We start from the raw sequence: 24,129 nt of genomic DNA, 5'->3' as shown, positions 1-24,129 counted from the left end.
TAACCGTTGATGAACGGAGACGAGGGGGACAGTATATGATAGTATGTACCGAATTCCTTCCACCTAGATATTCGTGGCAATGAAGATTTAGATGAGATAAAGAGAGATACTCGTTGATTCAATCTAGGTGCTCTAAGTGCGCGATGTACATGAAGCTCAGAACTAATAAAGTTAATAGAGCGACAAGTCAATGTCCAATCTCCTCCAATACTTCCGATAGCCTCCTGACCCTTTCGTGATCAGCTCCAAGAACAGCGCGAAGGCCCTGCTCTGCGCGAAGATAATATTGTCTGGCGTTTTGCGATTTTCCTTGTTTATAAGAAACATCCCCAAACCACTCAAGACAGTCCAACGTGGGGATGTGTGTTCCAATAACATGGGGCCCCAGGGCTTTCTCAAATCCTTGAAGTGCTCGCTCATGCATAGCTTTAGCTTCGTCAAATCGGCCTTGTTCAGTGTAGAGATGGCCCATGTTATTAACTATCATAAGTGTTGGGGTTCTCTCTGGTCCGAATGATTTCTCAAACCCTTGAAGTGCCCGGTCAAACAGAGCTTCAGCTTCGTTGAGTCGGTTTTGCTTAGTATAGAGCACGCCGAGAGAATTAACTGTTTCCAGTATTGTGGCATTCCCTGGTCCAAATGCGTTCTGAAGCCCTTCAAGTATTCGCTTAAACATAGCTTCAGCTTTGTCGAGTCGGCCTTGTTTAGTATAGAGTAGGCCAAAATTGTAGACTATTTCGAGTGTTAAAGGGTGCTCTGGTCCAAGTGCTCTGGACCCCTGAGTTGCCTGTTCAAGCATATCTTCAGCTTCGCTGAGTCGGCCTTGATAAATATAGAGCAGGCCTAGACTGCCGAAGGTTGCGAATGTTAAAAGATGCTCTGGTCCCAATGCATTACACCCTCGAAGTGCCCGCTCAAGCATATCTTTAGCTTCGGTAAATTGGCCTTGTGTAATATGGAAACCTCCTAGGAGCTGGGCTGTGAGAAGTGTTGATGGATGCTCTGGTCCTAATACTTTCTCGTAACCTTGAAGTGCTTGCTTGAACATAGTCTCGGCTTCACTAAATCGATCCAAGCTAACGTAGAGACTTCCTAGGCTCTGGGCTACCATCAGTGTCGACATATGCTCTGGTCCTAATGTCTTCTTGAGGCCTTGAAATGCCGGCTGATATACAGCTTCAGCTTCATCGAATCGATTTAGCGCATTATAGATATCTCCTAGACACTTGGATGTTTCAAGTGTCAATGTATGCTCTGGTCCTGATACCTTCTTAAACCCTTGAAGTGCTTGATGTAACAAAGCTTCAGCTTCAGTAAGCCGAGATAGGGTCATATAGAAAAGCCCTAGGCCCAAGGTTGCTGAAAGTGTTGATGTATGCTCTGGTCCTAATACCTTCTCAAACCCTTGAAGTGCTTGGTTTAATAAAGGTTCCGCTTTATCAACTTGAAACTGATTTTTATAAACAAGTCCTAGATTAAGGACTGTTTCAAGGGTTGATGTATGATCCAATCCCCATGCTTTCTCTTTTCCTTCAAGTGCTCGCTTAAACATAGCTTCAGCTTTATCAAGTTGGTGTTGATCAAGATAGACAAGTCCAAGATTGTTAACCGCGTCGAGTGTTGATGTATGCTCCGGTCCCAATGTATTTTCTTGCTCTTGAAGTACTCGTACATATATAGCTTCAGCTTTATCAACCTGGGCTTGGGCCCTATAAACAAGACCTAGGTTATTAAGTATGTTGAATATTGATTTGTGGCTTGGGTCGATTTTTTCAAAGCCTTGAAGTGCTCGTTCAAGTGAAGCTTCAGCTTTATCAAGTCGACCTTGATCTTTGTAGATCACTCCCAGGTTGCTGACTGTTTCAAGTGTTGATATATGCTCTGGCCCTAATACCAATTCTCTTTCTTGGAGTATTTGCTCATATTTAGCTTCAGCTTCGTCAATTCGGCCTTGATTACGAAGGGCAAGTCCCAAACTGTTGATTGCGTTAAGCGTTGATTCGTGCTTTGGTCCTAATGTCTTCTCGAACCCTTGAATTGCTTGCGTAAGCAAAGCTTCAGCTCTGCTAAGTTGATTTTGATCGGCATAGAGGAAACCTAGACATTGCAATGGTCGCGGGTTTTCATCTTCCACAAGCATGGTACTGATCAATTCATAGCATCGATCCGCATGCCCTAGGAGCCGCTGTTGCTTGGACCAAAACTTAGCTTGTTCCCGCCTCGGGACATGAGACCCTACGCAATCCAGGGCTGCTCGTGCCATATCCTTGTCAGGTTCCCGATTAAGAACGTTAATCATCCAGGAGTGAACGCAAGCATGCACGCTATACCCAGCTTGCTCTGTATCCTTCAATATAGTGTATGTACCACGCTGCGCAAGCCCGTGATCGCATAATAGCCCCATTGTCGCATGGAAGGGGACTCTTTCTCTTGTCAAATCTCGAAGCCTGTCCACTTTGTGAGATCGACCACTCCGCAGTAAGTCATACCATAGGTCTTTACTGTCGAAATAAGCCCATTGGTGGAGCAGAAGGGACGCGGTTGAGTTTTGCTCCTGAATATGTTTATGTGTGATATTCCATGTCGTACACAAGACTTTATCGTAAGATTCTAGTTCTGGAGTATCTTTGTGTAAGTCCACCCAAGACCCCTCATAGTCTTGAAGGTAGTCTGTGCAATTTATAGGCACTCGTCCCAGGTAAGCTCCGGCTGATGCAAGGGCAAGAGGAAGCCCATCAAGCCGCTTCGCAAGATCGACAGCTGCCGGATCTGTTGCCAAAAGGTTACTTTAGTCTCTTCTTCTCATAACGGCCAGGGTGACATACCATCAGTTATATTACGGCCCGAGGCTGAGGCTAGAATCTCTAGACAGTCATCAAGACTTTTCAATTTGCTTATTTCAATAGGCCGTCCTAACTTCTTTGACGATACTCGACTGGTTATAATAATGGTGCCGTGGTCGGCCTCGGGGAGATATTTGCGAATATCATAAGACTGAGACCTCACCTCCTTCCCTTGGCCACTGGGATTCATGGAGAGAGTTTTTGAGCTGGAGCTACCCAAGTACTCTTCGTCCTCGGAATGAGCATTAGTGAAATCGTGATAGTCATAGTTATCATAAATAATCAACCATGATTTGTTGGCAGGCTCATCTAGCCAATCTTTCACTGCTTTCAGAATGTTGCTTTGATCCTGGCTGTCCAAAGCAGTTTGAATGTAAGTTACTCGCTCTTTCTTGAGGATTCGTTCTGCTAATCGAGTGAAGCTTTGATTTATCGTTGTTTCATTTCTCGCCTCTAGCCAAATGGTCGTCGAATAGTGTTCACGATGCCGCTGAGCATACTCAAGTGCTAGCTGCGTCTTGCCTATACCTCCCAATCCATGGAGAACAACAGCACGACGGCGGTGGGGCCGAACTGTGGGTTGGAGAGCCTCTTGCATCTCTCTCAGCTCTTCTTTTCTTGCAACGAACTTTGCAATTTGAGGAATTCCGGGTAAATATGACTGGAGATCGAAAGCAGTTGGTTTGATATATGTCCTTGATTGAATGTAAGCTATAAATGCAGGAAAACGTCTATGACTAAAGTTTACGCTTACTCCTCTTCTAATAACTCGGTAGACATGTGGAAAAATAATTGTCTGGCATAAGCCGCAGCCGCCGCCGCCGCAAAACCATGCCAGTTGTTGTTCTTGTGGGAGTCGCAATAATCGGAAATGCCTCGAATAACCAGGCAAGGAAAATCGGTAAGTGCTCCTGCGGCCTCTGTCTCAAAGCACAAGAGGTTGTACTTTTGTGCCAAGAAGTCCCTCTTCTTTGCATCCTTGATCACCAGCTCCCCGGATGCTATCGTGCCTCGATGCACAACAACAAAACACTCATCATCTTCTTCCACTGGTCGTTCGATTCGCTGCTCCGGACTGCATCCTCCTTTCTCGCAAGTCATTCCCATCTGTTGGTGGTTGTAATCTGACTGATAAAGATGATCGTTCGCGATGCCTGGGAATTTGAAGTGTCGCAAGCCTCGACGCTGCGTCCGGATCCTCTGCGTGTTCTCCCAAATGGGATCATTGTCTGCCCTGCGTTGTTCCACAGCCAAGGCTTGTGCAGCGTTCAGGAATGCAGCAGGCGGGGGCATGAGAGAACCGGTGCGCTCAATAAAGCCATCTATTGCCTTGCCGTGATCATATTGTATCGCTCCAGAGTGTTCGCCAGTCGGCTTACTGACGACCACATGTCCCAGTCGAATTATTCCGTTGTCTGTCTCTACTGGCACGCCACCGCCAATGCCAACTAGCAAGCCATATCGAAGTTTCTTAAATGTCATTCTCATCTGTGTGACAACTGCCGCTGTAGAGCAGTTGCCGGTTTGGGGAAGGCCGGCGATGACAACATTATGGCCATGGATGCTGCCGAGCTTGTAGACGTTGTGGTCGTTAGGGGATTGCTTGAGAGGCTCGTGTTCTTCATCTAGCATCTCCATCGCCGCGGTCTGTTCAACTTCTAGGGGACAGATCCATCCCACTCGATAGTCGTCGGCTGAGAGCTTTTTCAGAGACATCGTTAGTGTTGGCTAGACGGCGATGAGATTACAGCACTGGAGCTTCGGACGTATGTGTACGTGTTGTTGAGTAGATGGGTTATTGATGATTAGATGACCAGAGGGGATGGTAGGGATTCCCATTTAAAAAAAATCACCTCTATAAGCGACCTCAAGGCGGGAGAAATTGAGGCTCTTTGGCCGCGCTCCAGGCGCCAGCCTCGTGAGAAGTGCACATCACCGGTTAATTAGATGCATTAGCGTGACTTGAAAAGTGCATGGAATTACATAGCATTGAAATATTCTATAGCCAATAAATGTGAAGTTTAATGATATGGATGCCGCAGCTATGCAGGTTGAGTAGTATAGGAAGACCTGTGGAGGGTGGAAATCCTTCTGCCTTTTTTATGCCTTTTATCCGGTATCTACGGAGTAGAGCTCACTGGGCAAATTACTGGCTGGCCGTACTGCGTAGCCTTGTTTTGGCGAGCCTGATGGCTTGGCAAGTTATACATGAAATGGTGCTGCAAACTAGGCATCAATATCACAGCATGCGCCGAAAAGAAAGGAGATGCGTATTTGTTCGGTAGACTTACAACAGAAAGTGGACGTGGGACTTGAAGAAGAAGGAGAAAAAAAGAAAGACAAGACAAATTTTTGGCGGAGCATTACCTAGCAGTATGTATGTCCAAGCTTGCATGTTAAAAGGGAAGAAAGGAGTGATGAGATGGTGTGCATGTGTGCGCCATCCTGTACATTCAATTGGATGCCCTGTCGTTTGAGGCTCAACGCTGGCCTCCTCCTATGCAGCTCAGTCCTAAAAGAGAAATTCGGCCGACTGCAAAAGGGTGTAGAGGATACAGCGCGTGATTGTTCATCACGATCAGTGCAGAGTTCCTGTTCCTCTAAAATATGGACGTGAGGCTATATTTAGAGTCTTTTGCGTAGATAGATCTCTGCTGATATATATGGTCCATCATGGCGGTCGCGTTTCTACGCGGTGGTCAGTGGTGAGTCTTAAGAATATCATATTTGTGTCTGAATATATTAGATGGAGCAAATGTAGTTCTTGTTGAACTGCTGCTGCGTGGGTACAACAGTTTATGGCAACAGAGCACCAGTGTCTTAGTCGTTGTAACCGTTGTCTTATGTGGTTGATCCCGAGAAGCGTAGCTACGAAGCAGTTAATACATCGTTGATCTTGGTATTGCTTAACCTGGCATGATAAGGGAAAAGAGGCCACAAGGTGAGTCTTAAAACAATTCACACTGTAAAGAGGGAAAATGAAGATGTGTGGCTGTAGTTTTGGAACAAAATGGCGCAAGAAATAGAAGAGATTGAACCTTAGGTAAGGAACTCGAGTGGTCGCGTATATTCTAATCGATATAGTCGTATATCCTGATGGTAAGGGCAACTGGCATCAAGTTCACCGGAGAATGTGGTCAGGAATGTAGCTGCAGAAAAGGTCCGGCGAGAAGACATTCGATGACGAAGACGATGATGGATTATACTTAACGCGTGCGATACTCAAGGCATTTGTCAGCCTTGGATTTGCTTGAACGTCGCTTGTATTAAAGTTTGTAGAGAATGCAAATCCGTTCTTCGCGTTGGTTGAGTGGACTTAGTACAAAAGCTGCAGATTTGAGACTGTAGTAAGCAGTCGGATTACAGAGTCCGTAACAACTCTTGATTGAGTTACCGGAGATACAGATAGAGTAGCACGAAAAAGTAAATTGCTTGAATAGTACGCCAGGCAATGATTGTCCACCGAGGATTCTGTATAATTTAATAGTCTTCTCAAAACTCAACAGGGGCTGATTCGACAAAACGACGCGTGCAAGCAATTTTAGACAGTGCGCTGAGTCGGTCAGTGACTCACACCCGGAAATACAGAGTCTAGCGCCACACTTCGAAACCACTTGCAGTGGTGTTGTGACCCTTGCAGTAATCATATCAAGGTTTTACGACGAGTTGACTCCTCAACTTGATGACTCTTGCTGTGACAATGGCGGAAATTGTCCCAAAACAAGCAATACATTTTCCTCAGGAGACCATTGTATTGACAGAATTACATTGGCAACACTCCGTATAGCCGAGACTGAAGGATTATTCACTACGACCTTTTCGGCTGGGCTAGCTTCCAACAAGATGCACTCATTACCTAGCCCAATATAAAAACCCGGTACAAAAGGACAGTTCCAATACTTCAACTTAGTTGTGATATTGGATTCTTGACAAACAACTCGCAGCACACCGACAGGGTGCCACAAAAGCCGCAAAAAATAACTCAAAACCTCTTAGCCACAGACGATGGAGGCGAAAATTCTGGAAACAACTCGGCTGCACCCGCCCTCCCGTCAACAATCGCCAATCTCAACCGTATTATCCATTCTTGATGCCACGGTTGTTCGATTCGCTCCCACAGGAGCCATCTGGATCTTCGACAATGATTCACCAACTGAGATCGTGGGGAACCTTAAAGGCTCCTTTACCAAGGCGCTCGAGGCTTTCCCACAATGGGCGGGCCAGCTTCAGTGGGCGCCAGTCCGCGACAACGGCTCCCACGGAGAGCGTTTCAATCGACCAATGATTACCTATGGCTTGGATTCAGATCCTGGCGTGGAATGGAACGTTGTTCAACTGGACTCTTCACCAGCATCAGTGGCTCCAGAACCCACCAAACGGGCCTCTGATGAATTGTGGATAGAGAACTTCCCTCAATCAGATCTCATGATCTCGTCAACAAAGATGGCCCTATATGACCTCGATACATTCCAAAGCCTGCCGAGCATGATTGTGCAGGTCACTCTTCTAGGTGATAGCGGCTTTGCTGTGGCCGTGAAGATGGCCCATCCACTGGCCGATGCCCATACTCTTATGCTTTTCATGCGTCGATGGGCGTCCATCTGCCGTGATAAGCTCACGAAGCAAGACCTCACCAAAGATCTCGCGTACCCAGTCTTTGAGCCAAACTTGCTAGACTCCAGAGCCGCCGGCGACACTGACGCTCCGGATGGTGATCCAGAACTGATCTCAAAGGCTCGCTGTCTTCCTCTACATCGGCATGACTGGTGGGATACTACCGCTGGAAATCTAGCAGCGCTTACCCCGTCAACAATAAACTCCAAACCGAAAGATGCCGCCCTTTTACAAAAGGCCATGATGTCACCGGCATGCCCACCTCCGTGGGAGACTTGGAATTTTTCCAAGCCCGTTACAACTGCTCTCATTCACTTCACGGGAGACGAGCTGGAGCGGCTCAAAAAGTCGGCCACTGGGACCACGGCCAAGGTCTCGCGCCTCGATGCTCTGCTGGCTCATGTCTGGGCAGCTATCAGCCGGGCTCGCTCACCATTATTACAAAACGATGATGAAGTCTTCTTGGACTTTACCATCGGGGTCCGCGGACGGGTTTCACCGGCCCTCCCAGACACCTTTGTCGGCTCACCTTTGGTGCTGACGCATATCAGCACTCCTACGCGCAATGTCGGGGCTTCAGATGCCAAAATTGAATCAATAGCCTCACAGATACGGACTTGCCTTGATCGGTTTACGCCTGAGGCTATAGCGGCTATACTTCACGACGAAGCACATGAAGTCGCGCCTCAGCGTCTATGGAGATCATTCCTTGGCACGAAGCACACTCTTGTCACTTCATGGGCCCGGCTTGGAGTTTATGATATCGATTTTGTAGGAAGCGGTTTGCGCCCACGCTATGTACATGCCATTATGTCCCCGCTGGATGGTTTGTTGTGTGTGATGGATAGTGGGATGCTTGATGGTGGCTTGGACGTTTCACTGTCCCTGGAATCAGAAGTTTTACAGAGGTTTCTGAAAGATGGCAGGTTGCGGAATTTTTAGATGTAGGTTATTGGAAGCCGATACTATGGCTCCAATTCCGAAGATTTGTAGTGCAAAAGATAGAAGATACAATGCTGAACGAAAGAGTTTGACAGGATCCCGTATAGTCTAACACATAGTTGACACCTTGGTGATAGATTGACATGATGAATTCGTCCGCTTAACGCCATGCAAGCACTTTATACTTTATGCCTAGTACTTATACAAAAAAGAGAAATACAGCACTACAGCAATAGTGACACTTACTGGAAGTAGTCCATCATGTCATTACCTCATCAATTGACTCTATGAATCAATCATCTTGCGACGGCGATAGCTGCACTAATGCTATATTAGCTGATAGAGCATGGGTATGCGCCCAACCCCAATATTCAGTGATAAAAGTCTTCAACCTTGACAAAAGCCCCATGTTAGTGCGATAAACTAGGAACCTCATGTACTCCTGTTAAACCAAAGACACTTGAAGTCTCAATGTCCATGGTTCGAGGTAGTTAATGATCCGTGTCAGTATCGTTTCGCTGGATATCGCATTACGTCGAGCCTCAAGGACGGGAAGAACATTGGTTCCTTGCTAATTACGTTAAAAATTAAGCAGGAGGTTTCTAAGATGCATGGTTCATCTACCAATATAGACATAAAACCTCAAGAAACATCATTTGGGAGTTGTATGACAGATGCCGCTTCATCACATCTGCATTGCTGCCCAAAGGTGCCAAACATGCATCCCGCGCCACTTTCTTCGCCACATGGGCCTAAGGTAAGAAGCGGCTTCTCCCAACTCTTCTTGGTACCCTTTTGTGTTTTCTTCCATCTATCCCATTCCAGAATCGAATTCATCATGACGAACACAATTGTAGAATCTCCCGCTTACGGCCAGAACTATCTCCGATTCGAGAACTACACAATAGGATGGATATGTGCGCTCCCTGTGGAGGCAGAATGTGCTTTGTACATGTTGGATGTTCGGCATCGAGGCATATTTCCATTTGTCCATGGCGACGATAATCAATACGAAGCGGGCAAGATCGCTGGCCACAATGTGGTCATTGCCTCACTACCTAAGAAGTCAATTGGAAGCGTCTCTGTAGCCACGCTTGCCTCCCAAATGCGCCAGAGCTTTCGAAACCTACGGTACGGATTGATGGTGGGCATTGGAGCTGGGGTGCCTGGGCGGGCTTTGAAGCCCGATATTCGTCTAGGTGATGTTATTGTGGCCTCGTCCTCCGATCAGTCTATTGGCCCAGTCGGTGTCATAGGCTACGAGCTTGGGGCAGAGACTGTCGATGGTTTCATCCGGAAAGGTTGGCAGCCCGAGACGCATCGACGTCTGAGAACTGCAATTGACTCTATCGAGAGAGACGCGGAAATCGATGACTTTTACGACCTTATACAACACCTCGATAGTCTCCAGAAAAGAAGAAACGGCCACAAGTTCCTATATCCAGGAATGGACAAGGACAAATTGTATGTGGGAGACTATACGGACGATCTGGTAGAGCGCCTACCGCGACCCTCTCAGGATCCGGTTGTTCATTATGGCCTTGTCGCGTCGGGTGACAAAATCATCAAGAATGCGGCACTCAGGGACAGATTAAGGGATAAATATGGTATAATTTGTTTTGAGATGGAAGCGGCCGGCCTCATGCCCATTATGCCTGTTGCTGTCATCCGAGGAGTCTCCGACTATGCAGACTCTCATAAGAATGATGGGTGGCATTATTATGCTGCTGCAACTGCCGCTGCCTATGCCAAGAGTCTCCTGCTCAAAATTGGTCCAGAACAGCCTCCATCTATCAACGGTTAGTCTCTCAGTTTTCTTTGAATGCTTCATGCTTAGAACATGAGAGATTGATACTCTTCTATGAGGATATGCTGGCCAGCGGGGAAGTCGAGATGGTTAAGATATTGTGATGAAATCGACGGATAGTTCATTTCTGGAGACAGGCCTCTAGGGCCTTGGATTTGCTCTTCTTTTTAATTCCCCTCTGAGTGTTATCTTTCATGATGACAAGTGGCTGCTGCCTCATTTTGTTCTACAGTACCAGAAACTTGTGACAAGCATTCACTAAGTCATAACAAACGGCTGACGCGTGCCATAGACAATGCCCCCAACTATGATTCAAATCTAGTATTGACAAATGAGAAAGAAGGTTTGCTTTCATTCTTTTTGCAGTATACATCATCAATGACTGACCAGACTAGACTGTCTCCACTCTCTTGTCTTCCAAGACATGCTCCTTCGTCGGCAGAATATAGCCGTTGATCTTCTAGGCGCGTGCGACTGGATATTTGAGAACTCGATGTTCGTACAGTGGCGAGAGCAAGACGACTTCAAAAGACATAACGGTGTTCTTTGGATCAAAGGAAATCCCGGCGCTGGTAAATCCACCTTGATGAAACATATCTGGGCCAACTGTGACAAATTATTTGCGGATTGCTTCATCGCAACATATTTCTTTAATACTCGAGGCCATAGTCTCCTTGAAAAGACTTTTTTGGGTATGCTTCGCTCACTATTATATCAACTTCTGACCACGGACGATACCGTTTATAACCGATTTATTACAATCTTCAGAGAAAAACAAAAAATATACCGAAGAATCGAGTGGCACGAGTCAGAGCTTCAAGATTTCCTCTTCCTCGAAATGAGGCAGTATCGATCTCACCGTCTGCTCTTTATCATCGACGCGTTGGATGAATGCACCGATTCAGACAGGCTGAAGGTTGTGGAATTCCTCGAATCAATAAGCATCAACTCTGGCACAAATCTTTGGATCTGTCTATCCTCCCGACATTATCCTAACGTCACTATAAAGAAGAGGCTTGAAATCGTCGTGGAGAGGTCAGATGAGCACCGCCGAGGCATTGCAAAATACATCAAGAACAAGCTGAAACACAAATCCTCAGAGATTCAGAGTCGTATCCTTAAGAAGGCCGCTGGAATCTTCATGTGGGTTATCCTTGTTGTGACGAAGCTCAACAAGGCTTATGATCGTGGCCAAGTTGAAGTTGCAGATATGAGGGAAACTCTTGATCAGATACCGGGTGATCTTGAAGACCTATTCCAGACTCTTCTAAACAAAGATGATGGAAATAGGGCTGAGATGATGCTCATGCTGCAGTGGGTTTTGTACAGCATGCGACCTTTAAAGCCAGAAGAGTTATATTTTGCTGTAAGATTTGGGACGGCAGCCCGAAACGCCAAAACCAACAACAAATCGACAGCAACAATCGACGATATGCGGCGGCGAATCACTTCATCCTCGAGAGGCCTTATCGAGATTCGTGAAGGGGCGCATGTGGTTCAATTCATTCATCAATCTGTCGAAGACTTTCTCGTTCGACATAAGAGAATGCAAAAGTTAGATCCCACATTGGGACAAAACGCTACTTTTACAAGCCATGAGCGTCTAAGGGCCTATTGCTTAGAATATATTACCACAGAGAGAGTGGATGATAAAACGAAAGGCGCGCCCTTCCTTCAGTATGCATCGAGGTACTTTCTTGATCATGCTGAAAAAGCACAGACAAAATGCAACGTGAAATGGCTACACAAGCCGGATCCTTGGTTTAGCAAGTGGAAGAGGATCCTCAGCAGCTCTGAGGGGTACCCGTTTCTAAAATACGACACAGAAGCCGGGTTATTAAACATTTTGCTGTTACGTGGCTATCATAACCTTTTTAGGATTGCACTACTTGGAAAAGGAGCCGATATTAATGCACAAGGTGGAATTTTTGGCAACGCATTACAGGTGGCAATAGTCAAAAAGGAGGATACAATTGCGATAGAACTACTGGAGAAAGGAGCTGATGTCAATCTAGGGGGTGGATTCTTCGGCAATGTACTGCAAGCAGCTATATCCAAAGGGAGCGAAGAGATCATAACGATATTGATCGAGAAAAGAGCTAATGTTAATGCTCAGGGTGGAATTTTCGGGAACGCCTTGCAGGCAGCTGCGGTCAGGGGAGACGCTGAGATCGCGGAGCTGTTGCTCAAGAACGGAGCCGATATCAATGCCCAGGGTGGCATCTTCGGGAACGCCTTACAAGCAGCCGTAGCCAAGGGAAATGAGAAAATCGTGACCTTACTTCTCGAGAACGGAGCCGACATCAATGCTCAAGGTGGCATCTTCGGCAACGCATTGCAAGCAGCTTTAGTAGCGAGACGGGAGAATCTAAGCCTGACGCTTTCCAAAAATGGAGCTGATTTCAATGCCTTAGGCGACATCTCCGACGTGCCGCTGCTTATAACTGCGGCTTATACACAAGGGGATATTGTGAAGACTCTCCTCGAGAATGGAAGCGCCATACCAACGATCTTGTCGGGCACGCCGGATGTCGAACTTGAAGGCAGACCCGTTCTACTATGGGCAGTTAGGAATGGATATGAAAATTTAGTAAAATGGTTACTAAAAAGGGGCGCAAATGTCAACGCAAAGTCTGGATTTGGAAAGATAACGCCATCGATAATACGAATCAAAGCGCAAAGGGGTGCGTCCGTTTATTCTGACAGTGGAAAGACAGCACTGCTCTGTGCTGCCAGCCAAGGGCATGAAGCGATGGTGAGATTGCTCCTCGAAAATGGAGCAGACGTTACGGCGAGTGATAACGCTGGAAGAACGGCGCTATCCCTGGCAGCCAGCAACGGGCACGAAGCGGTAGTGAAACTGCTATTGGATAACGGAGCTGATATTACCACAAAGGACAATGCTGGAAGAACTGCATGGTGTCTGGCGCCAGCCCAAGGGCGGACTGCAGCGGAACAGCTGATGTTAGAAAATGACCCAAGCGCAAACTCGCAAGCTATGTTTGAAATGACGGAGTTCTTGATCCAGCCCTTCCAGAGTCTGAGCATACAAAGCATATCGGTCCCTATTGAGATCTGTGGTGCACGCGCAAAGGTACAGATCAAGAGTCTTGTTATGAATGGCGGCTCGCTCTATTTAGCAGTAACTGGCGCATCTGCTAGGTTAGAGATCGGGAACCTCATCATGAACGGCGGTTCGCTCATTGCAAAGGTACGCGGCAGCGACACTAAGTCTAAAATTGAGACTCTCCAGATGAATGGCGGTATGCTGCATATAGAAAGCTTTGGTAGAGGTGCCAAGTCCAAGGTTGAGAAGTTGGAGATGCGTGGTGGTTCACTCTACTTAAATGCATATGGTGGAGGTGCTGGCGTGAAGATTGGGATTCTGAAGTTATCCGGTGGTGAGTTCAGCTTAAACGCAAATGGCGGTGGTGCTGAAGTGAACATTGAGAGGCTTGAGACAAGCGATGGCTCATCTACACTGACTGGAATGGAGACAGTTCACATGTCTAATGAGGAAGGTCAAAAAGTCCTCCAGGGACTGTACGGGGAGCTTCCAAATGGGCGGAAGATGATACACGAAACAACCAGCACAGAGGCCGCGAGAAAAGTGCCAGATGGTACACGTCTGAGCATAGAGGGAAGACCGACACCACTTCATTTGGCGGCCGAGAATGGTCACGCTGAAACCGTAGGGCTTCTTCTTGCGAATGGCGCTGATTCCAACGCAAGATGGGGTAAATTGTCTCCCCTTCAATTAGCTGGCAAGAACCTCGATAACCCCGTCACACAGCTATTAGTGAGGGGCGAAGCGCGTGTGGAAGAAGATGATGATAGCGACGAATGGACGAGGAGATTCCGAAGAGGGCCTTTTTTGCACTCACGCGAAGGACGGTCACCGTCCAATTCATCAGAGTCCAGTTCATCCATGACGAGAAGATCACCAGGACGAAGGCGTCTCTTGCCGCCACGCGAAGAACGGTCAGTGTCCAGTTTGACCATGAGGAGAAGATTAGCAAGGCAGCGTTTCTTGCGGTCACGCGCAGAACGGTCAACGTCTAGTTCATCCATGACAAGAACTATTGGTGAGTTGTTTCTTATAGTATGCGAGTCTGGCCACGGCCAACGCCACCTCTAAATGAAAAGAAGCCCTGCCAAAAAAATGCATCGTAGAAAAATCATCTGACAGTTGGCAAAGAATCAGGAGGAGAGTCCGGCGAAGAACCCAACCAAGAATCCGCTCAGGAATCTGACCAAGAATCCGACCAAGATTCTGATCTAGAGCTTGATCAAGAATCAAGGGAAGAACCAGAGGAAGAATCCGACCAGGAGTCAGATCAAGATTCTGATCAAGGCTCCAATCAAGGGCCTGACAAAGAGTGGGACGAAAATTCTGATGAAGAATCTGACGAGCCACTTGGTAAACCATTGAGCAAGCCATTTAGTGAGCAATTCGACCAACAGTTTGACGAGCAATTCAACGAGCAACTTGACCGGCAACCTGATGTGCAACCTGATCAGCACGCTGATATGCAGTCTGAAGTGCAGTCTGGTGTGCAACCCGATGTGCAACCCGATGTGCAATCTGACCAGCAATCCGATGTGCAATCTGACCAGCAATCTGACCGGCAACCTGATCCACAACTTGATGAGCAGCTTGATGAGCAATTAGACGAAGAGCCTCATGAAGAGCCCGACCCAAGATCTAACGAGCAACTCAGTGAGCAATCTGGCGAAGAGGTTACAGAGCAGCAATTAGAGAAGAGCAAAAGTGCAAAGAGGTTCTGTCCTGGCTTTGAGAAGTGCTTGTTAATGTAGTATCTGTCAATAGAATTTTCTGATAGAGTAAACGCATGACAAACCGCCTCCAACTACTGTTGAAGTACCAGTCTTACAAATAGAATACTATCTTTTTGAGGAAGCGAAAATGGCGAATAGAAGCAATAAAATGTGATTACCTGATTAAATCTAGACACGGTTGACGGATAGGGTTGCCTGCTTCGATTGGATGAAGCGGCATCTCCATGACTACAAGTTTCTGGCGCATCTAGTTTACCCTGTGATAATGGTTCTCTCTTTAACTCAATACCCCGTAGTCATAATGGTTAGTAATATGTATCCCAAACGTAGAATGGAGCAAAAACCAGTTTGCAAAGGAGTCACTAGGTCCTGAAATAACCGATTGAAGACGTCAATTAAATGTATTCCCGAGGATTCCTCTACAAGTGAACATGTGTACCTGTAAATTCTCAATTGCAAACCCCTGTTGCACGAATATCTCTATCATCTCTTCTTCCTCTTCGAAACCTTGCAACCCTTGACACTACAGAAATATACTTAGTATGCTTTATAGTATTACAGGTGGTCATAAGTAACCTAGTGGAGGCCTTGCCTCCTAGCCATGCCGCCTTGTGAGCTAGCTATTTGCGGAAGTTGACAATTGCCTCTTTTATATTACTCCTTAGCATGGCACATCTGGACCATAGCTCTCAAATACAACTTCTAAATACAATAGCGTAAGCGAAATCCATTTTCGATTATTACACCACATTGTACAAGGAGAGTTTTTGTAATAGTGTGGAGAAAGACCTAGAGGTTATCATAGACTATAAGTTCCATATAGGGAATTAATATTAGTGATCAGCACAAAACCAGGTTAAGCTATAATTGTTAAATTCATCCGTGAGGTTAGCAGGCGATAGCATAAGCCTTCCTCGTCAAGCACCTTCAATGAGATAGTCCTGATTCTGATTTACACCGCTGATCCGGAATTTCGCAAACCACTCTCGCCCCCTTTTCTAGATCTCGCTGGCTTTAGTGCTGATTCTGATGTACACCGCTGATCTGGGCGTTGGTGTCTCGCAAATTACTCTCGCTCCCTTTTAGACCTCGTTCGATGTTTTCTGCGGAGATGGAAACTATAAACATTGATATAAGGTGGCTTGCATTCGCATTCAAGTAGATCAAGCAACTTCAACTACACTCAGGTATTCAAGGAGTAATCTATCAAAAATGCACTTTCGATTGAGCCAGACTGTGGCGTGCTTGTCGTTCACAGCGGCAGCAAATTGTCTCAGCACTCCTCGGTCCGTACCATCGCAGCATGGCCTCAAGGGAAAGCGTTCCATTGAAGTTCGAGACGGCGTTACCCATACCGTGTTTGAGCACCAAGCGACTGGAGCAAAGATCGACTATGTAACAAACTCTGGTGTCTGCGAGACAACTCCTGGTGTTAACCAGTACTCTGGCTATTTATCTGTGGGCAGTATGTACTGTACTGAGCTGACTTGTGTTAAGATTGCATTGGTTAACGAATGACGCAGCAAACATGAGCATGTTCTTTTGGTTTTTTGAATCGCGAAATAGCCCTGCTACAGCACCGCTGGCATTGTGGTTGAACGGAGGACCGGGATGTTCATCCATGATTGGACTGTTTACAGTACGGAATCTAATCTATCTCTCTGTATATTGCAAGACTGATGAGGAATACAACAGGAAAACGGCCCTTGCACTTTCAACAACGTCGAGGGAAACATGCCGGTGCTGAACCCACACAGCTGGAATGAGTACGCCAACATGTTATATGTTGATCAGCCTATTGGCACTGGATTCTCGTTTGGAAGCGAAACTGTCAACACGACTTTTGCTTCTGCCCCACCTGTTTGGACATTCTTGCAAGCCTTCTTCACCAACTTCCCACAGTACGAGTCTCGTGACTTTGGTATCTTCACAGAGTCATACGGCGGACACTTTGGACCTAGTAAGACTACTTCCGTCATGATCGGGATGTTTTGACTGACCCAGCTAGGAATTTCTGAGTATATCCAGTCCCAAAACGCCGACATCGCCAGCGGGAAGATTCAGGGTCAAATGATCAACCTGGTTGCTCTGGGAATTAATAACGGATATTATGACTATGAGATAGCGGAAACGAATTTCCCTAGGTTCAGCACCAGCAACAGCTACTACCCATTGGTCAACAACAGCATTGCGCTGGAGTATATCTCGGAAATAGAATCCCAGTGTCTACCTGGTGTATCAACATGTTCGCCCTTTGAAGATGGCCACTTCGACGACTGCGTAGCAGCATTTTCACCTTGCGTAGCGATCGATAACAAGTTTGGTCCATTCTTTCTCACCAACTACTCAACCCATGATATCAGGCAGCCCGCTCCTGGGAATTTCCCGCCCTCAACCTACATCACGTACTTGCAAGATCCGGCAATTATGAAGAAAATCGGCGTGAATGTGACCTACTCGGAATGTTCCAGCGACGTGGCGAACAATATTGACAACCTTGACGATGGTAATTCTCTCTTGCTACATTTGTATTCTGATATTCCATCTAACGTCGTTCAGGATTACGCTCGTACCTGCCCGCTCTTTCCAATGTCGTTCAATCCGGCGTGACTACAGTTATTTGGGCGGGCGATGCTGATGCTGTTTGTGATTGGTTCGGAGGATTTGCAGCTGCGAATGCCATCCAGTACCAGGATCAAACAGCCTTCAACCAGAAGGCGGTAGCCAGCTATACGGTAAACGGTGTTAAAGGAGGAGAGTTCAAATCCGTTGGTGCATTGAGCTGGCTGAGGGTTGTATGGGGCTGGCCATGCCGCCCCGGCTTTTCAACCTGAGCTAGCGCTCCAGGTGTTTAAACAAACCATGATGAAGACGGCTTTAAAATCGACTTGAGAGCATTTGGCATATGAATCATAGCTGTCTAATATACAATATTCTCTCGAAACAATGACCCAGTACCTATATTCTAATCTACTGCTATAGTAGAGTAAAAAAAGAGAACAAAAATACTGTCATCTTTCTTAGTTAGATCATCTCTTGTTCCCTCAAAAAAGTTCAGTCGAATCATAGTTCGTATTAAGCCACTTCCCTGTAAGTAACTTACGCGCTGATCTGTTATCAACATCATTCGACTCGGCACTCTTGGTTAGCATCTCCGATGCTCCAAATCCACATCGAGATGAAGACCACAGCCAAAAGAAAAGGCAAAAAAAAGGCAAAAACATACAACAGCCGGTGTTCGCTAATGGTCACCCACTTAACTACTAATCTGCCGGTTAGAGGCTTATCTATGGGGGAGCAGACGGGACCCCGAGTTCTCCTCTACCTATGGTCGTATGTGCTTGGTGAAGCGTAAGTGTAGGTTATAACCCTAGCGTAGTTGTGTAGTTACAGCACTTGTGTGAAGGCACATGATGCACGATGTCGTCCCAGGTGGCTCACTCCGTGATGTCATCTTGTACCTGATGGGCTTGCAAATTTGGTGTTGAGGATGACTCCGCGATGTCTTGTTGTGCCAAGTGAGGTTGCAACCTTGGTGTTGAGGCTCACGTCTCTTCCTGCGCGTACCGTAATGGGCCCGTGTTTCCTCTTCCTAATTTGGCTGGTCTCACCCCATGCTTTATCCGTTACTGAGTTTACGCATCCAATCCCATAACCTCTATCCATCTATAGACTCAATCTCTAGTCAAGCCAGGCGTGGAATCTCAAAAGCTAGTTCCTGCTGAGAAACTTTTCTCACAAATATCTGCCCCGCGATAAGTCTAAAGTGGGGGAGATCCTAGAAGCGCGACCGCAAGAAGAAGATATATCGTGGAGACCAAGCGGTAAACAGCCTTTGCCTATCTGATGATGACTTTTTCCTTGATGAATGTTCGGTAAGGCGCGCTTGTGACTTGGAGAATATGTAGGTGGATCCGACAAAATCGTTGCAAGAACATGATCATCTCGAAAAGAGGTTTGCCGTCTTAAGGCGAGCTGCATTTATCGCAAATTATTAAGGTATATAAAGATAGAAAGCTAGTTAACTGTATTATTTAAAAAAAAAAATGTATTATATGAGGTTTTATTTTTACTTATTTATTAATATGGGCAATACTCTAGTTATCACTCGATTCATCAGACTATCGTCCAAAGAAGTTAAACTGTTTGCCGCATTGTCTTTATCGCTACCCAATTACCACACGTCTCTGCCAATTAGCTACTGTGATCAATCAACCAGCGCCGGCACGGTCAATTTGAAAACACCGTCCGGATCATACTCCTTCTTTATCTCCTTCAACTCTCTCAACTTGTCCCCATAAATATCCTGTAGATTCAGAAACTCAGGCGCTGTCAATGGCAAATACGTCCTCTTGCATGAATCATCCAGTGATGTAAATGCATTACGCGCTTCCAGTGACCAAGCCGTCGCATCCTCTACAGAGCATTCCTCCCCAGCGAAACCCAATACTTCAATGAATACTTGCGGTTCGCGGTAGGGACACACCGAACTAGGTACATCCTTTGAGCAGGATGGGCTCCCGGGCCGCAGCATGTGTATGTTCAGCCCGCCGGCTCCCCCACGAGGCATCTGAAGGGATTGTTTCGCAAGGGATGCAACCACATCCGGGGAAAACTTAACCACAGTTGCAGTCTGCGCACTACCTGCGACTTGTGTTGGTAGGAAACTGTTAAGCATCGTCATGTAACCAAGCGGAGTCATGTCCTTGACGGCATCTTGCGGCCCCGGCACACCTGGTGCAAGCGGCGCTAGAGACGCAACTCGTTCAAGCCAGACAACAGTTTCCTCCGTGGCGGGTCCGTTCCAGACGAAACAACACATCAGCGTGGTTCCAAGGCCCGGCATAGATATAATGCAAGGCGTGGTGGAAAGTTGAGAAGGGATGTTGCCATGGTGGGTTGTGAGCATGACGTCGTAGTTGGTGAAGAATGTGGTGACAGCATTCTCGATATTGCCCGAGTCGAACATGAGCAGGCCGGCTCGAACCTTTCGAATATTACGATTAGTGTCCAACCATAATTGTTGGTGGTGTCTCTGGGAATACCAAACATATATAAACTCACATTTTGCAGCGGATATGCCTTGACAGTCAACTCTACAACAACGCCCAAACAACCGCCGCCCCCTCTCAGCCCCTTCAACAACCTCTCGTCTGCATCTACTAGCCTTCCACGGGCGTCAACCATCTTGGCACCAACAATCTGATCCGCACCGAGCCCATAAGACTCAGAATATGGCCCTAGACCACCGACTAGGCACCAGCTAGTAAAGCCAACAGAGCCACATGATCCAACGGGTACTTGAAGTCCGTGCTTCTCCAGTTCATCAAGAACTCGAGATGCCGTTACGCCGCCTCCGACCCGGACTGTGGACTTGTCTTCGGATAATACTACGGCGTTCAGCTTGCGAAGGTCAATAATAACTGCATTGTGTGCGCTAAAGCGACCAAACATGTCGTGTCCGCCGCCACGAACAACCATGTCTGAGTTTGTCTCGATGCACAACGTCACAATGACAGCGACTTGCTCGGAAGTAGTGGGCAAGGCGACAACTGTCGGTTTCCCGTTGGGGATACCAGTGTAGCTGTTCAGCGTCTTCGTGAACTCTGCATCTTGGGAGGTTAGGAGAGGAATGCCCGCCTGAGAGAGTGCCGTTGCAACGTCGTCTGGCATTTTGAAGTCTGATACTTTGAACGGTCGTGTCTAGAAACCTTGTATCAGAGCGATAGCAGTCGTCTTGTCTCTGATGAGTTGGCAAATACTCTGAGCAAGCGTTTTCACAACACGGGCACCCTCATCTTATAGCAAATGATCTCCCAAGTTTGGTGCAAGCCACAACGTGATGCCGTTTCTAGGCATATGGAGCGGTCGGAAACTCAATTAAATAATTGGAGGCCTGCATCGCCGGCTTTTCGATTAAGTTTAGGGTCAAGTGGTGGTTCCGTTTAGCTCTCACGTCATCCCATGATTCTGGATTCCTTGCGTCTGGGCGCATTGACTGTAGGAATGGATGAGCATACGCAAATGAGACGCTAGGGAAAGAAGTCACGACTTACTCCAATTCTTTGTCGTATGGGTGCCAAAAAAAACTATCAAGATTGATGATTCGAGCCTCTATGTACACAAAGACAAGAAGTTTCGACGAGATGGATCAGAGCATGCTGGTCCTCTACGTGTCTCTTGGCTTGCGGAACCGTATATGCTGATAATAGAGTTCCTCATAGCGACTGCCCAGCTGGCTCTGAACCACGGTTCATGACAGAGCCATTGGATCTGATATGCGAGCACGCCAGTCCGACTTACAAGTAGCGTTTGGCGCAACAAGCGACAACTCCGAAGGCGCAACAAACGACAACTCCGGTCTTCGCAACAAACGACAACTCCGAAGACGCAACAAACGAAACCTCCGAAGATACAAACAGAAATACAGTGAATCCACGCTATTTATCAAATCTAGTTTTAGGCCGTATCCAAAACAATGACCTCGGCCTCTTCCGGCCCAATACTTTCCACCACCAACCTAGCACCCGCAAATACGCCTTCGATAAAGGCCATCGCCCTCCTTCAGCTCGACATCCTCCCGTCCATCCAGATGAATCCTGGCCTTGCCACCATTGACCATAGGCAAATGCACGAAGACATTTCATGACATGTACAGTGGAATACGGGAATACAATTGGAAAGAGAATGAATGTATATACCTCTATGAGGCTATTCACATTTGAATGTTGAAAGAAATGTAACGTGTTGGACGAAGTAGTGTAATATTGCAAATCTTGTCCATCGACAGAAGATTGGAAACCTCTCATAGTGCCAGCAGGGCCGTTGATGCTGATACAGCCTCTATATACAAATAAGCCATTTTGATCTTGTTAAGTTATAGCATTAAGTAGTATATCTGCGCTATTTGATGTTGTGGTTTATGGCACATAGCCACTATGTCTGTGTAAAGGGGACGCACATAACAAAACTGTTGAGGTCTTCGCTATATTCTGGTAATATGCTTACACTAAGCATCGATCTTCAACTTCATCCTATATGATATTCCATTTGTTTATAGCATTTATAGAAGATCTCTTGGCTTTTATTTACGACGGAGGTGATTCCTCACTTAAGCTCTCAATTACCCTCTCAATCCGTGACATACTGTCCATAGCCTCATTCTCAGCCTTAAGCTCAATAGCCCGTTGCTTGAAACGCGGATTTCCTAGCACCGTATTGACTGCTTCTTGTAGTGCCTGGATGGTTGGGCGCTGTGTCTTCAAGTTATAGGCAAAGCCAGCCCATTCGGCCCGCATTGCTACTTCACTTTTATCCTGCCTCTCACCAGCAAACACGCTCGCCACGCCGTTCATAACTGCATGGGAGAAGGCCCCGTACCCACCGTTGGATACGAATACATCAGCGAGTGGTAGCACGGCGTCATACGGAAAGTAATCAATCACTCTGGCGTTGCTAGGCACATAGATTGTGTCAGGCAATGCAGCACCACGGAATCCCAGTGCCGCGATGACAAGGATATCTTCTCTCCCAGCAAAGGCCTCTAGCGTTGGGATCAGCAACTCCCTCCAGTCCTTGTTGACTGTGCCTTGTGAGACGAAGATAACTTTCTTGTTGCCTTTTCGAAGGACTTCTTGCCACCATCCTGGGTATTGCAGTGTCCTGGTGATGCCGCGCTGGGGTAGGCATCCCGCGAATTCTATTGTATCTGGCATATCCGATAGCGGGTACTCGAGGCTCGGAGAACACAACATGACTAGTTTATCGTAAGCTAGGTGATTCCCATACCACACGTACAACGGCTTGCCAGTAGGCTCTGTTGTGCAGCCGCATCGTCGGAGCGTCTCCTTCCACGCTTCAACGAGCGGCTTAAAGGTACCATCGTGAAGGAGTTGATAGAGCGACGCATTGCGCAATCTGCCAGAGTCGGATGAATCCGGCGGAAGGCCCAAGTAAAATGGTGCTGTATCTTGGCTTTGTGTCATAAGAGCTGTCGGACTTATAGCAATCGTTCTGGGCATTTGGCTAAAACCAAGGGGCAGCGGCCGACCATAGCGGAAGGGCAAAACACTTAGACTGGTGCTGTCCTCAACTATGATGATTTGCCGGTTTGGATGCCTCGCACGTACAGCTTCCAGAGCTCTAGTAATATAATGCAGCCGAGCTGGAAGTGGGTGGAAGAAGATGTGCGCAAACTGCCGGGCATACCGCTCGAGGTTCACAGGGACTTTCAGATGGTCGAACTCCTCCTCTGTAATCGAGTTGTTCCAGCCCCAAGGCATCTCAAAAAACTCGGCCCCAGCTTCTATGATTTTATCACGGTAGCCCGCAGAACAGACGTAGGCGACGGTGTAACCCCGTTTGACCATCGACTCGGCAATGGCGAGTAGCGGGTTGGTATGCCCTTCAGCCGGAATAGATATGAAGAAGAGAAGAGGCTTCATCTTTCTGGGTTTGTTTAATTCGGTGATGATAGATAATGTAGATGCAGATATATAGGGCAACGTGCTAATAGTGCCCCTGGCTCGATTTTGAGGATAGAGATAATATGTAGAGTGCTTATTGTCCGTATATTCTCAAATTGGGAAGAAATTGCCATATCACAAACATTTCTGCTGTGGAAGGCCCTAACGATATAATGCGTAGTGAAAAGGCTATTTAAAAAGCAAAGTGCTGATTAGCAACTGAATTAATGACATTTTGCCGGTGCTCACACTCAACTTTAGTGAACTAGCGGTCTTACCTGCTGAGTCCCCTTGCCAATAACGGATGATCTTCCCTTGGCTATTTTAATTTGGAATGATCATATGCGTTAATTATTTTGCAAGTATGTGGCACATGGAGAAAAAGAGATAAAGACCCATCATCATTAGATTCTATTTTTAACAGAATCCTTCGGATGTATATCCTAATATGACACCAAAAAGCAAGCTCACGGGAACACACTCATGTACTACAACTCGCATTGACCCCACATATGACGAGAGAGACAGGCAGGTTTCTATAGTATTACATGAATAACCAAGGGATTTCCTGCATTGTAACCTTATGGCTGTTAAATTTGCAATTTGTCTAGTCTGAAAGACACTACGTATCACACTTGGTCCTTATACGGACGGTAGA

General features: G+C 46.8%; 7 protein-coding genes across 7 annotated transcripts; 4 read left to right on the top strand and 3 right to left on the bottom strand.

Annotated features, from left to right (window-relative positions):
• Window positions 1-187: 187 nt before the first annotated feature.
• V8C40DRAFT_282960 (uncharacterized protein) lies at window positions 188-4,819 on the bottom strand (the record flags this gene model as incomplete). The annotated part of the gene is made up of 8 exons (XM_083221883.1): window positions 3,598-4,819; window positions 2,826-3,538; window positions 2,597-2,769; window positions 2,368-2,554; window positions 2,240-2,334; window positions 1,960-2,203; window positions 1,895-1,929; window positions 188-778 (listed from the first exon to the last, which is right to left on the bottom strand). The coding sequence occupies exons 1-8, from the start codon at window positions 4,557-4,559 to the stop codon at window positions 188-190; spliced, it is 3,000 nt and encodes a 999-aa protein (XP_083068843.1). The 5' UTR covers window positions 4,560-4,819.
• A 1,666-nt stretch (window positions 4,820-6,485) lies between these two features.
• On the top strand, window positions 6,486-8,639 carry V8C40DRAFT_255093 (uncharacterized protein). The gene has a single exon (XM_083217967.1). The coding sequence runs from the start codon at window positions 6,849-6,851 to the stop codon at window positions 8,397-8,399; it is 1,551 nt and encodes a 516-aa protein (XP_083068842.1). The 5' UTR covers window positions 6,486-6,848; the 3' UTR covers window positions 8,400-8,639.
• Window positions 8,640-9,166: 527 nt separating this feature from the next.
• Window positions 9,167-10,660, top strand: V8C40DRAFT_107217 (5'-methylthioadenosine/S-adenosylhomocysteine nucleosidase family protein). The gene is made up of 3 exons (XM_083210736.1): window positions 9,167-10,198; window positions 10,266-10,549; window positions 10,602-10,660. The coding sequence occupies exons 1-2, from the start codon at window positions 9,238-9,240 to the stop codon at window positions 10,298-10,300; spliced, it is 996 nt and encodes a 331-aa protein (XP_083068841.1). The 5' UTR covers window positions 9,167-9,237; the 3' UTR covers window positions 10,301-10,549; window positions 10,602-10,660.
• On the top strand, window positions 10,392-14,540 carry V8C40DRAFT_107231 (uncharacterized protein). Its single transcript, XM_083210737.1, has 2 exons — window positions 10,392-10,549; window positions 10,602-14,540. The coding sequence occupies exon 2, from the start codon at window positions 10,631-10,633 to the stop codon at window positions 14,342-14,344; it is 3,714 nt and encodes a 1,237-aa protein (XP_083068840.1). The 5' UTR covers window positions 10,392-10,549; window positions 10,602-10,630; the 3' UTR covers window positions 14,345-14,540.
• A 1,678-nt stretch (window positions 14,541-16,218) lies between these two features.
• V8C40DRAFT_282950 (Alpha/Beta hydrolase protein) lies at window positions 16,219-17,898 on the top strand (the record flags this gene model as incomplete). Its single annotated transcript, XM_083221882.1, has 6 exons — window positions 16,219-16,471; window positions 16,530-16,645; window positions 16,702-16,966; window positions 17,015-17,512; window positions 17,566-17,801; window positions 17,842-17,898. The coding sequence occupies 6 exons, from the start codon at window positions 16,219-16,221 to the stop codon at window positions 17,896-17,898; spliced, it is 1,425 nt and encodes a 474-aa protein (XP_083068839.1).
• A 1,315-nt stretch (window positions 17,899-19,213) lies between these two features.
• On the bottom strand, window positions 19,214-20,679 carry V8C40DRAFT_282949 (FAD-binding oxidoreductase; the record flags this gene model as incomplete). Its single annotated transcript, XM_083221881.1, has 2 exons — window positions 19,214-19,993; window positions 20,071-20,679. 2 exons carry the CDS (start codon window positions 20,677-20,679, stop codon window positions 19,214-19,216), a joined length of 1,389 nt encoding a protein of 462 aa, XP_083068838.1.
• Window positions 20,680-22,094: 1,415 nt separating this feature from the next.
• V8C40DRAFT_269751 (putative glycosyltransferase) lies at window positions 22,095-23,450 on the bottom strand (the record flags this gene model as incomplete). Its single annotated transcript, XM_083220123.1, has 1 exon — window positions 22,095-23,450. One exon carries the CDS (start codon window positions 23,448-23,450, stop codon window positions 22,095-22,097), a length of 1,356 nt encoding a protein of 451 aa, XP_083068837.1.
• Between the last annotated feature and the right edge of the window lie 679 nt (window positions 23,451-24,129).

Source organism: Trichoderma camerunense (genome assembly GCF_050948025.1).
Source record: "Trichoderma camerunense strain CBS 138272 chromosome Unknown V8C40scaffold_20, whole genome shotgun sequence".
Lineage (NCBI taxonomy): Eukaryota > Fungi > Ascomycota > Sordariomycetes > Hypocreales > Hypocreaceae > Trichoderma > Trichoderma camerunense.
This window is presented reverse-complemented; position numbering and strand designations above follow the sequence as displayed.

Coding starts and splice junctions, on each gene's coding strand:
- V8C40DRAFT_255093 (XM_083217967.1), top strand. CDS start 6,849: ATGGAGGCGAAAATTCTGGAAACAACTCGGCTGCACCCGCCCTCCCGT.
- V8C40DRAFT_107231 (XM_083210737.1), top strand. CDS start 10,631: ATGCTCCTTCGTCGGCAGAATATAGCCGTTGATCTTCTAGGCGCGTGC.
- V8C40DRAFT_107217 (XM_083210736.1), top strand. CDS start 9,238: ATGACGAACACAATTGTAGAATCTCCCGCTTACGGCCAGAACTATCTC. Junction 10,199..10,265: donor ACAGCCTCCATCTATCAACG/GTTAGTCTCTCA, acceptor CTCTTCTATGAG/GATATGCTGGCCAGCGGGGA.